This window comes from Propithecus coquereli, unplaced genomic scaffold (assembly GCF_000956105.1).
Source record: "Propithecus coquereli isolate 6110/MARCELLA unplaced genomic scaffold, Pcoq_1.0 Scaffold165, whole genome shotgun sequence".
NCBI lineage: Eukaryota > Metazoa > Chordata > Mammalia > Primates > Indriidae > Propithecus > Propithecus coquereli.
In genome coordinates this window covers 1,503,894-1,516,483 of record NW_012141080.1, presented here as the reverse complement: position 1 = coordinate 1,516,483, position 12,590 = coordinate 1,503,894, and the positions used below count along the sequence as shown (strand labels likewise).

The following is a 12,590-nucleotide window of genomic DNA, read 5'->3' as shown; positions in this document are numbered from 1 at the left end:
TCGGGCATCAGAAGAGGTATCTTGGGCTTGCATGAACATCAGGTTTTGGTTTGCAGACAGGGTGTGGGCGAATGGCAGCGACACCAGCGAGGAAAAAGCGAGTACAACAGGCGCCTCCAGTTGGCCAAACCCTAACCTGCGAGCACCTCCCGGGTCACCCACGCGCAGCTCGACCTTGGACTACAACTCCAGGCAGAGCTTGCGGCAGGGGCGTGTCCACAGCCGCGAGGGAGCGTGGGAGACGCAACTAAGTGACGACAGCGAGAGGGGGAGTGCCTGGTTTTGGCAGGCTCGGTGCCGCAATTGGAGAAGCCCGGAAGAAGGGGCGGAGCCTGTGTTTGGGTCAGCCAATGGTTTGCGGTCAAGCGGAAGGTGGGGGACGGGGAGTGTCAGGGCTGATTCGCGGGCTGTGTGGGGCTCACGGAGCTGAGGGACGCGGGTCTTGGGGTGGGAGGGCGACGTCTTGGGGCCTCAGCAGCCGGGCTGGGGAGATGGCGGCCCGATGGAGCAGTGAGAACGTAGTGGTGGAGTTTCGCGACTCCCAGGTGAGCTGGGGGGCCGAATGGAGCCGTCTGGGTATGCGCCCTCCCCGCTTCCCTTCCCCCACGCTGCTACTTCAGTCGGGTAGGCTACCGGGAGACCCCCAGCCGGGTCTGGGGAGGTGGGCAAGGGGGTGACCGGGAGCACGGAGTCTCTTGATGACCGTTGGGGGGCAGTTGGGGAGGGCACGGACGGGGTTTAGGGGTTCCACACGGGGGTACGGGGAGTGGGATCCTCCTTGGGACACTGAAGCAGAGATTGCGCGCCAGTGAGTGTTCGCATCCCACGACCAGGGTGGTGAGCGAGGAGGTGTCCGCTCCCCGAGGCCCGGAGTTGCGCTTGGTGACTTCGGACGAGTCGCAGAACTTCTCTGAGCCTCAGCGACGTGGACTTACCCTTGCCTCCCAGGATTTTGTGGGTGGGTTCAGTGCAGTAGTGTTTGCAAAGCGCCTGAGCAATTAAGTTGTTCCTGACGCTATAGTAATGGAAAATATTGCGTAGCGGATAGGAGGGTACACTGCCTGTGTTGCCCAAGTTCGAATTCTGTCGCAGCCCTTAAGCTGTCAACACTCACCAAACGTATTTTCCCACCTACAGAAGGGAGATCATCGTACTTACCTGACAGGATCGGCGTGAGAATTTTATGTGGTCATATGTTTAGAATGTATGGCACAGTGACGGGCACATGATAAATCTCAAGAAACGTTGGCCCTTCCTAGGGTTTTTTACCATTTTTCTATACCATGTCTTCCATATGCCGGGCCTTGTGCTAAGCGAATTATCTATATTTTCTTTTTCTACTTCATGAAAGAACTATGCAGGATAAGTAGGTGGTATTCCTTTTTTCCGAAAGGGGAAACAGATCCCTTTTTGACTGATCCCAGTAACTTTGCTGAGGCCTCCCGTAATGTGGCCAGTGGCATTGGGGTTTGGATTCAGGCTTCGATCCCAGGGCCCTTGGTCAGCTCATTACACCACTTTCCTCATAGTGGGTAGCTCTGAACCTGCCATACAGTCATTCCACAATAAACATCATGTCCCTCTGTCCTCAGCATCTAGGACAGTGTCTCAGTGATTCTCTTTATTTATTCAACACATATTTACTCAATACCTTCTGTGTACCAGATGTTTACTCGCTCATTTTATTCAACAAGGATTTATTGAGTTCTTACCAAGTACACACTGTGCCAGGCACTGTGTTGATACTCAGGTGATTTATACTGAGGGAAATCTGGATTACAATAAGCAGGTGGGGTGTTTCTTCTTTCCTTAAAACTCTATCCCATCTTTGGCAATAAAGATGAATGAATTTGCTCTGTGGTGCCCTGTAATAAGTAGCCGCTATGGAGAATTTGAGCAGCGGCATTTGGATTAAAGATTCGGAAGCACTTGGCACTGTCAGCATGGAGTCTCTGTGAGGCCTGCTCTCCCTAGGGAGGCGCCAGACTCCTAGGGAAAAGGAATCATATTCCTGTTACCCTTGTTGTTAATTGCTTTCACTGGGGACTAGGACAGAACAGAATCTTGTATTGTGCCTCTAAGCCTGCTAATTTGAAAGCTACTAATCTGCAAACGCTTTAATTCTCACGGAAACCCAGGTAGTCTCACCCCTACTTCTTTATAAAGATGTAATTGAAGAGAACTGCAGAGAGGGTGCTGACACATATATTAGGATGCCATGAAGTAGCAGCAAGTAATTAAACCTCATCAGCAGTTGTCATAGTAAGGGAACAAAGTAAATTGGGTAATTTAAATGCTTTGTGGGAGTTTTTCTTTCTGATTTTTCTATTTATAGGGGTGTGTATCTTTGAGTTAGCATGGTTTCGTCGTTGCTTCTGATGATTTGGAGGAGCAGGAACCCATTTTATTAACTAATTTATTAATGTAGAACGAAAAACTTAAAACTTGCCATATTGCCGTTCTGAAAAGGAAGGCCAGAATGGTAAACTTCAAAACACTCCACATCTCTTAAGAAATAAGTTTTAAAAATTAAAGCTTTTAGATTTTTTCAGGGGAAAACCCCATCCTGAAGGGTATTTATAGTTTATACAAGTGTTATTTACTTTATAAAACAATGCTTTGAGATATTACGGTCACCGATTAATAGTGAAGAACCTGTGCTGCTTGGCAACTACTCTGAAGTGATCCCTACAATCAGTAAGTGTTAACACTAGAAGAAAGCTTAGAAGTGATCTTCTAGAGCAACACCATCCTGTAGGATTTTCAGTGATGGAAATGGGGCTAGTATGACTGAGATATTGTTTTTTAATTTTAATTTATTTATTTAAGACAGAGTCTCACTCTCTCACCCTGGCTGGAGTGCAGTGGAGTCATCATAGCTCACTGCAACCTCAAATGCCTGGGCTCAAGTGATCCTCCTGCCCCAGCCTCCCGAGTAGCTGGGACTACAGGTGCACACCACCATGCCCAGCTAATTTTTTCTTGTCTTTTTTTTGGTAGAGACGGGATCTCACTCTTGTTCAGGCTGGTCTTAAACTCCTGGGCTTAAGCGATCCTCCCTCTTCGGCCTCCCAGAGTGCTAGGATTACAAGCGTGAGCCCTGTGGCTAGTGGCTATGCTATTGGAAAGTGCAGTTCAGAGTATTGAGAAGGGTGGAGATTATATAGTTTCCACTGTCAAGAAAAGATAATGTGGCAGAATGTGCAGTCACAAGTCTCTAACTCAACAGTATGTGCAAAAATGCTGCAGTGTATGACATTTGTGATGAAGACAGGAACTGCAGACTCGTAGCAGCTGCCTGCTTAATGTCTCCACTTCGGAATCAGTGCAAGATCTCAAACTCTGTATGTCCAGAACAGCTGAACATACTCTGGGACAGCTCTTCTCACACCCCATCTTTTGCCCCCTTCCAATCCATCCTTCACACAGCTTGAGTGATTTTTTAAAAAAAATCCAGGTTTATTGAGGTATAATTAATGTACAATCAAATTTACCCTTTAAGTGTATAATTTGTTGGGTTTTGACAAATGTATATAGTCATATGACCACCACCACAATTAAGATGCAAAACATTTCCATCGCTCCAAACAGTTCCCTCGTGGCCCTGTGTACTCAGTCTCCTTCCTTTCACTAGTTGCTGCTGATGTGATTTCTGTAACAGATGGAATCATGCAATGTGTAGCCTTTTGAGTCTGGTTCCTTTTGCTTAGCCTGGTGCTTTTGGAGTCTCATTCACGTTGTTGAATATACCAGTCTGCCCATTCCTTTTTGTTGCTGAGTAGTATTCCATTGTATAGATAGACCACAATTTGTGTATTCATTCACCTGTTTGTGGATATTTAGATTGTTTCCAGTTTTTGATGATTATGAGGCAAGCTGCTATACGTATCAAGGTGATTTTTTTTTTTTTTTTGGTATAGATGGAGTCTCACTATGTTGCCCAGGCTGGTTTGGAACTCCTGGGCTCGAGTGATCCTCCCACCTTGGCCTCCTGAAGTGCTAGGATTTATAGGCATGAGCCACTGCACCTGGCCTCAAGGTGATTTTTTAAACATAAATTTGTTTTATCCCTCTCTTGATGAAAATCCTTCAGTGACATTCTATTATTCCTAGAATAAAATATAATCCTTTATTTTGGATGATTTTGTGTACGAGTCTCTTCCCGCCTCTCCAGTCATTTCTTGTATCACATTTCCCCTCACTCACAATTTATTTACTCTTTCCGCCTAACAGGAATTTAACAGGAATTAGGAAAAAAGTATTTAGGTTTTCAGAGTTCTTTTTGGTTTTCTTTTTTGAGACAGGATCTCACTCTGTTGCCTGGGCTAGAGTGCAGTGGCGTCATCATAGCTCACTACAACCTCAAACTCCCGGGCTCAAGCAATCCTTCCACCTAAGCCTCCCAGAATGGTTTTCACAGTTCTTAAACTTTTATTTTAGAATAGTTTTATAGAAAAAAATAGACCTACAGAGAAATTGAGAGGATAGTACAGAGAGTTTCCATATACCTCGTACCCAGTTTCTCTTGTTATTAACATCTTACACTAGTATGGCACATTTTTCAAAATTAATGGACCAATATTGATTATTATTAACCCCAATACCTATTTGTGTCTTGTGTCCTTTTTTAATTGAGTCATCTTTCTTATAGATTAAAAAGAGTGTAAAAATTATTCTAGATTCTAATTCTATATTGGTTACATAGGTTGTAAATATATTCTCCCAGGTTGTGGCTTGTCTTTTCATTGTCTTTATGGTATCTTTTTGTTGTTGTTGTTATTGTTATTTTATTTATTTTATTTTTAGAGTCGGGGTCTCACTGTGTTGCCCAGGCTGGAGTGCAGTGGCTATTCACAAGCACAGTCAGGCACACTGCTGCCTTGATCTCCTGGCCTCAAGTGATCCTCCCGCCTCAGCCTCCCAAAACTGGGACTCTAGGCATGTGCCACTGTGCCCAGCTATGTGGTATCTTTTGATGAACAGAAGTTTCATTTTAATGCAGTTAAATTTATGGATTGTGCTTTTTCAGTCTTTTAAAGAAAAATTTCCATATCCTAGGTTCATAAAGATATTCTCCAATATTTTCTTTTTTTCTGCTACCTTGAAATTGAAAATGAGGCATCTCAGCAGAAAGCATACTCTCTGCTGACCTAATGGTTGTTGACTTATTAGTAAAGTATAAGTATGATAGCTTGATGTGGACTAGAAATTCTGTTTTGTTCACTGCTATATCCAAAGCGCCTGGCATATAGTAGAGCTTAACAACTCTTTCAGAAAGATAAAGATTGAGGACTATGTTTCGTGCTAATAAAAACCGAAATAAAACACAAAAACAAAAACAAAAAACCAACTCGGCAAATTCTTTAGCCAAGAGCAGAGAGCAAAGTTATAAATAGTTAATAGTCTGTGTATTTTTCTGGAGCAATCCGGCTTTGATTCCTGTTTTTCTAGTTTCACTTAATGTTTATTTTGAAAACTATAGAGATGGAGGGACATAGTAGGGCTGTTTTTGGTGGAAGTGACTATGAAGATGTGAACACTGAGTTATATGTTTTCTAGAAAATTTAATATAGAGATGCAGTGATGAATGGGGAAGAACACAGTATAGCAAAGAGGTTATGAGTTTGCTGCTAGAATGTGTCAAGGTTATGCCACCAATCTACCATGTGATCTTGGGCAAGTTACTTCCTTTCTAAGCTTCCATGTGTGCACATAAATGTTGATCAATTAATACCAATTTAATGGTGAGTACATGAGGTGCTTGTTTTTCCATTCTTGTGATACTTCACTTAGCAGAATGGGCTCCAACTCCATCCAGGATAATACAAGAAGTGCTAGTTCACCATGTTTCTTTTGGCTGAGTAGTACTCTGGTTGTGGTTTTTCTTTTTTTAAATAACTTCCCCTGATACAATGAGTTATGATACTTTATTTGCAGTTTTGACTAATGCATTTTTCATGTCATTTCTGAATGCTTCCAGAATATCCCATTGCATAAATATGCATTATTTACTTGTAGATAACATGAAATAAGCAGCTCTGTGCATAAAACTTTTGCTGTATTCTGGAGGTGGAATTATTGAGCCAAAGGGCATAACTTTTTTATCCTATTTCCAGATCACACTTTATTAGTATTCTATCAGTGTGCACCACAAATTTAGCAGCTCAAAATAACACCCATTTAGTAATTCACAGTTCCCTAGGTCAGAAGTCCAGGCACTGCATGGCTGATTTCTTTGTTCAGCATCTCACAGGCTGAAATCAGGGTGTCTGTCAGCCAGCTATATTCGTATCAGGAGACTTGACTTAGGAAGAGTCTACTTACAGGTTTGTTTAGGTTGTTGGCAAAATTCAGTTCTTAGGCGTTGTGGGACAGAGATCTCTGTTTTCTTGCTGGTTGTTATTTAGGGGTTGCTGTTAACTCCCAGAGACCACTTTCAGGTCCTTGTCGTGTGGTCCCCTCCATCTTTACAGCCAGAACTGGAGAATCTTCTTCATGTTGAATCTCTCACCTTTTCAGTCTCTGACTTCCTGTCTCTGACCTCTGGACCCTAGATTTAAAAGGCCAGTGAGATTAGGTCTCTCAATCCTTCCTATCCCCTGAACATTTCATCAATCCAAATAGAAGCTCTGTACCCATAAACAGTAACTCCCTATTCTCTACTTTCCCGTGCCCCTGGCAACCTCTAGCCTAAACTTTCTGTTTCTATGAATTTGCCTTTGTTAGGTAGAGTTATACAAAATTTGTCCTTTTGTGTCTGGTGTACTTAGCATAATGTTTCCAAGTTTTATCCATGTTGTAGCATGGATCAGAATTTCCTTCCCTTTTAAGGCTGAATCATATTCCATTGTATGTCTTTAATACATTTGGTTTACCCATTCGTCCATGAGTGGACACGGGTTGTTTCAGGTCTCTATCTTAAGGTCAACTGATTTGGGACCTTAATTACATTTATAAAATCCCTTCACAGCAGTACCTAGATTATTGTTTGATTAGTGTTGAGTAGCAGGGAGAAGGTGTATATACACCACTGGCCCAGAATCTTGGGGCCCATCTTAGGGTTCTGTCTACCACATACCCTCCAGAAAGATTACACTGACCTTGTTGGTGGAACCATCTTGGCCTCTTTCATACCATTAATCTATAAGTTGCACAGAGGAGTTCTGGAAATGGTATCTCATTTCACTGCCTGCTTTTCCAGCTGGGCTTTTCTCTGCTCAGGACTGTAAGTGCAATGAAGGATGTATATTAATCACTTTTCAGCCTCCAGTGAGAGTACTCTGGCCTCTTGTCCCCAATATCACCTATGATTTTTTTTTTTTTTTGAGGGTGGACAAGTGTGAGAAACCTCTTAATAAGGTCAGTGAAGGTGAGAGAAAGAATTTCTGTTTACCATTTGTGATTTGCGATTGTGGCAGAATGTACAAAATAGATTTTCTCTTGGAATGAACTTAGAGCATTCGGTAACCAAACAGTGGCACAAAATGTTTGATGATGATGCCATGAGAATGCAGCAGGATTTGAACTTGTCCAGATAAAAGAATTTAGGGCTATAACTGCCAGGTTTAATCAGCCTTGTACTTTGGCCTGGATGCAGATTCTTTGGACTCAGTGCAGTCTTTTTGGGGAATCAGACATTGGATCATAAAATGGTGATGCTCCCTAGGACTTGGGAGACCTGGAAAATGGAAACTAGCAACATGAGCTAGAAACTTCAGATTGAATGTGAACTGGGCATCTCAATAACAAGCATATGACCTTGGATTCAGCAGGGATGGTGTGTGAATATTGTCAGCTGCCATATGGCTTGAGGAGGAGTCCATGCCCTTTGGAAAGGCATGGGTATCTTGTATGTGTGTGTTGGAGGAGGATGTCCCAGGTTAGGTTTCCCTCGGAAGAGGCTTTTTGTGCATGGTAGCTGCTGTTTTCTCTGAGCTAGTCAGACTCCCCGGGGGCTCCAGGATTTCTGTCTCCTCAATTTAGAATGTGCCAGCCTGGCTGTGTATAGTCCTGGTGTGGGGGGCAACTGCCCTATTGTCAAAAGTGAATGTGTACTTAGAGGCGGAGGTGAGAGGATTCCCTTGAGACCAGGAGTTTGGGACCAGCCTTGGTAACATAGCAAGACCCTGTCTTTAAAAAAATTAAAAATAAAGTGACTATGAAACTAGAAGGGATGGAAGTATCCATTATAGGCTGGGTGGTGGCCCACACCCGTAATTCCAACACTTCGGGAAACCGAGGTGGGAGGATTGCTTGAGGCCAGGAGTTTGAAACCAGCCTGGGCAACACAGAGAGACCCCATCTTTAAAAAAAAAAAAAATTGCTGGGCATGGTGGTACAGACCTGTAGTCCCAGCTGCTTGGGAGGCTGAGGTGGGAGAATCACTTAAGCCTAGGAGTTTGAGGTTACAGTGAACTGTGATCTTGCCACTCACTGCACTCCAGCTCTGGGTAACAGAGTGAGACCCTGTCTCTCAAAAAAAATCACAAAACAGTATCCTCTGTAGAGAATTAATGATACTTGCTAGCCGGGGACTACCTGAGAGATGAGAAGAAGAAGAGCCTTCTCTACCCGGATCTGGGTTTGCTGGCAGGACTGAATCTGTGTTCTCTCTCATAGGCAACTGCAATGTCTGTGGACTGTCTTGGGCAGCATGCAGTGCTTTCTGGGTAAGTGAGCTTTCAGAGTTTGTCTGCCATGATTTCTGGGGAAGAAACTGCACATCAAGTTTCCAGGAACTTGGAAAATATATTTAAGGATTATGATCATAGAGTTTAGTTCTGATATCCTAGTGACCTCAGGGGTACTCGTGTAGATTATTTGCAGTTTATTTTGTCTCTGTCCAAACACGTAAGCAATCAAATTCCTTTGAAATTTTAGTGACTGGTAGCTTTGTCTTGAAATTACAGTTTTCTGTTTATTATGCAGACTCTTCAAGGATGCAGTCTGGTATGGTCAGATAGCTACTAGGATTAAGGTAATCCACTACTGATGATGCCTTCGACATTTATTCAGTTGGCCTAACTGGACCTTGGATTTCTTATGAAGGAATTCAATTTCTTCATGAAGGAATTGAGCCACATATTTTCTCTAGTGTCCTCTAGCTCAAAAGTGTTTAAGATTCTGGTAATGAAGGGCCATCTCTGCCTTTGCTAATATCCCTAACATTGTACCAGTGGGATAACATTTAGTGGTTGGGGTCCCCCTTCCCTTCACGTTGCTCTGGATTACAACCCCTACTTCTCAAATTCACCTGTATTTTCTTCAACTTTGCTGTTTATTAACCCATTTACAAATCAGTGCAAAGATTTGCTTTTCTATTAGTTTCATTATTTTATTTTGAAATTGTGTTTTAATTTACCTTTTAACAAAAAGCACACTACATGGCAAACATAAATAGTTCAAAAGGATATACGATGAAAAGTAATTTTCCTTCCTACCTCTGACCTCCTTCCCCAGAGACAAGTATTGATACCATTTTCTTGCATCATATTGGGTGCATAGGTAAGGAAAAATTGGTATTTCTCCTTCCCGTCTCTAGTTCCCTACTCACTTTTTAAAAAACACCTTTATTGAGATATAATTAACATACCATACAGTTCACTCATTTAAAGTGTACAAATCAATGGTTTTTGGTGTATTATGTTATTAATTTCCTACTCATTTTTAAAGTATCTTTTTAAAATCAAGGCAATACCTGTACATAGTTTAAAAAGTCGAGTAGCATTATAAGGCTTCTCATCCACCTCCCTCTATAGGCACTCGGGCTTTATTTAGCTTTCTTTACTCTAAATCAATTACCATTTGTCCATCTGCTTTTCATTTCCTCTCTCGTTTTCTTTGTGGGTTTTTGTCTTTTTTTATTGCTCTTAGTTTGGTGGGTCATTGCGGGGAATGAAGATAAACACATACGTTCAGTCAGGCTTGTTTGCCCTTAAGTGCCCACTTTCTGCTGTTATTACATTTGCTCTGTGAGGTCTCTGGACTCTCCTACTGATACACGCCCCGTAGATGTATCTTGTAGCCTTGTACTGTTTTTCTTTCTACTGGGAAGACGCCAGCCGCCATCATGGGATCAGGTGATTCCTTTGGAGGAGGCCAGAGGTTCTAGATCTTTGTTCTACACTAACTTTCTAGAAGTCCCCGAAGTTCTGTGAAATTGTATCTTCCCTAGGCTTTTCTTTTCTCTCAACCTTCCCTCCTTAGGGTGCTAGCTACCACCTAGGGTTTCACATGCCATCTCCTAGCTCTTCTGAGCAGAGACTATTAATCTTTTTCTTCATTTTTGAACCTTCCTATCCTCATTCTTATCCAGGGGCTTGGAGTGGTCTCTAGTGAAAAAGCAGTAGTTGATAGCTAGAGAGATGTTGATTCACACAAGGGTTTTTTTACTTAAAATAAAAAGAAAATAGGTGAACATAGAACATCTCTGTTTTCGGATCCTTTATATTGCTGTCACCTTGAACAATATTGGCACTTAATATGTTATTTTCATTATTACTCCATTTTTTGGTTATGATTTCCCCTCCTGATAGATTTAATTTAGTTTCCTTCACCAGGTAGTCAGCTTGCAGGGGAATTTGAGATTTTCTGTAGGATTCTGACTTAGTGGTAAGTGATGTGTTTAATTTAACACACATTTGTTGAGTGCAGAGCACTGTGCCTAGTTAGATGGGGCAGCAGTCCCCAACCTTTTTGGCACCAGGGACTGGTTTCATGGAAGACAATTTTTCCACAGATGGGGGTGGGGGTGTGTGTATGGAGCTCAGGCGGTGATGCGAGCGATAGGGAGCAGCTGTGAATACAGGTGGAGCTTCACTGGCTTGCCCACTGCTCACCTCCTGCTGTGTAGCCTGGTTTCTAAATTTTGTGGAAGACAGTTTTTCCACGGACAGGGTGGGGAGGATGGGGGAGGTGAAGATCAGGTGGTGATGCGGCCCAGTTCCTAACAAGCCACTTACCAGTACCAGGCTGCGGCCCAAGGGCTGGGGACAGAAGAGGTATGGCATACAGAGATATTGAAGACATGGTCCATATTCTAAACACTTAGTTAAATCAGGACTAGCGCCTTAACATTAGTAGTCCTGCTACAAAGATAAATGCAAACCATGCAATGGGGATAATGTGGAGTTAATTAATACTAGTTATTAATCCTAGGGGGACTGGGAAAGGCCGGGAGAGGGGCAGGGTGGAGCTGAATCCAGGGGAAGAGGTCAGGCTCTCATGGATAGATATGGTAGGGAAGGCCATCTCTGGAGGTAGACTGTCATAGGGATACTGCCTGCTTTTGCCTAACAGCCAGCTTGAGTTACTTTTGTCACTTGTATGCCTTTCAGAGTAGATAAATGTCATCTAATCTGGGGTTTTTTAGAGCACTGCTTGCAAACCGTATGCAATGCCAAATGTGCTTTTCTATCTTCATGCGAATGCTGTCATTTTGTTATATTGTTATAATGTTGATGTCGTTTTCCTAGACGCAGATTCCTATACATCGTTAATCTAGATGCCCCTTTTGAAGGTCACCGAAAGATCTCTCGCCAGAGCAAATGGGACATTGGAGCTGTGCAGTGGAATCCTCATGACAGCTTTGCATACTATTTTGCAGCTTCGGTGAGTTCATTCAAGGAATATAGGAGAATGCTTTTAAATGTGTCATCTGGGATTGGCAGGTCCATGTCATGTGTAGAGAAGAGAATGCAGTCCTTATTGCTCAGTTGGAAAAGAGGTTTGGATGGTTCTCTTCGACAGAGGCAAGTTACAGATTAAATCCAGGTGGAAATGTTTCCTGGTCCCATTGTTGTCAGGCCTTGTATTTCTAGACACTGAATCCAGATTTTGAAAAGGAAACAGGCAGATGCCCCCATTTCTGTGTGTGGTGAGAACCTATTTTCATCAGCAGCAGTGTACCTAGCCAGTGGCCAAATGGCAGATGACTTTGAAAGACATTCTAAGGACAGTAACTGGGGAGCTGGTCTGGATTGACCTTCACTTTTGAAGGAATCAGAAGACTCGCTATACCCTTGTGCTCAAAGCAAGGGATTCTACTTTAATTGGGATTCATTAGATTTGTTAACCCCCTCAAATTTTATGTGCCTGTTTATAGGTGAGTTTTTCCAGAGAAAAAATGCATAGATTTTATTAGGTTTTTTGAGGGATTCATTACTCAAAAAGATTCTGGACTAGATTATCTCTGGTATCTTTCTCCAGATTCTGTATAATCATGCCATTCTCCCAGAACAATTAGAGATCTAAACCTTTTCACAAGAACCTTACCTATTTAGATTTGGAAACTGGCATTTCAGGATAAAAATCTTAGAGCTTATACATCTGACTGTCTTTGAGCTAAAATGAAAATCTGTTATATCTGTCAGTTCAGAAACTATTAAATGGCCTCAGTCTATTAACTTGTTCTCAGTCTATTAGTAATCTTCATTCACTTTCAGTGTGTTTCATAAACTCATGATATTTAGGGAGCCTTTGCTGTTTTGTTGTTTCTAAATGAAATGTTCTTTGATAGAGATTTTTGTTTTTCTTCCTTTTTCCTATTGTAGTTTTAGTTTCTTCTGATCCATTTCCCCCCCTTTTTTTTT

At 42.4% G+C, this 12,590-nt stretch overlaps 1 protein-coding gene across 4 annotated transcripts in view; it reads left to right on the top strand.

Annotated features, from left to right (window-relative positions):
* Window positions 1-381: 381 nt before the first annotated feature.
* The window catches only part of WDR59 (WD repeat domain 59), a 65,377-nt gene continuing 53,168 nt past the window's right edge, over window positions 382-12,590 (top strand). For all 4 annotated transcript variants that reach the window (XR_001137358.1, XM_012641556.1, XM_012641555.1 and 1 more), the window contains exons 1-3: window positions 382-545; window positions 8,620-8,669; window positions 11,475-11,610. Coding sequence is in view for 3 of the 4 variants with exons in the window: in XM_012641556.1 (XP_012497010.1) it covers window positions 492-545; window positions 8,620-8,669; window positions 11,475-11,610 (240 nt within the window). In the remaining variant the exon portion in view is untranslated. The remainder of the gene's footprint in view (window positions 546-8,619; window positions 8,670-11,474; window positions 11,611-12,590) is intronic.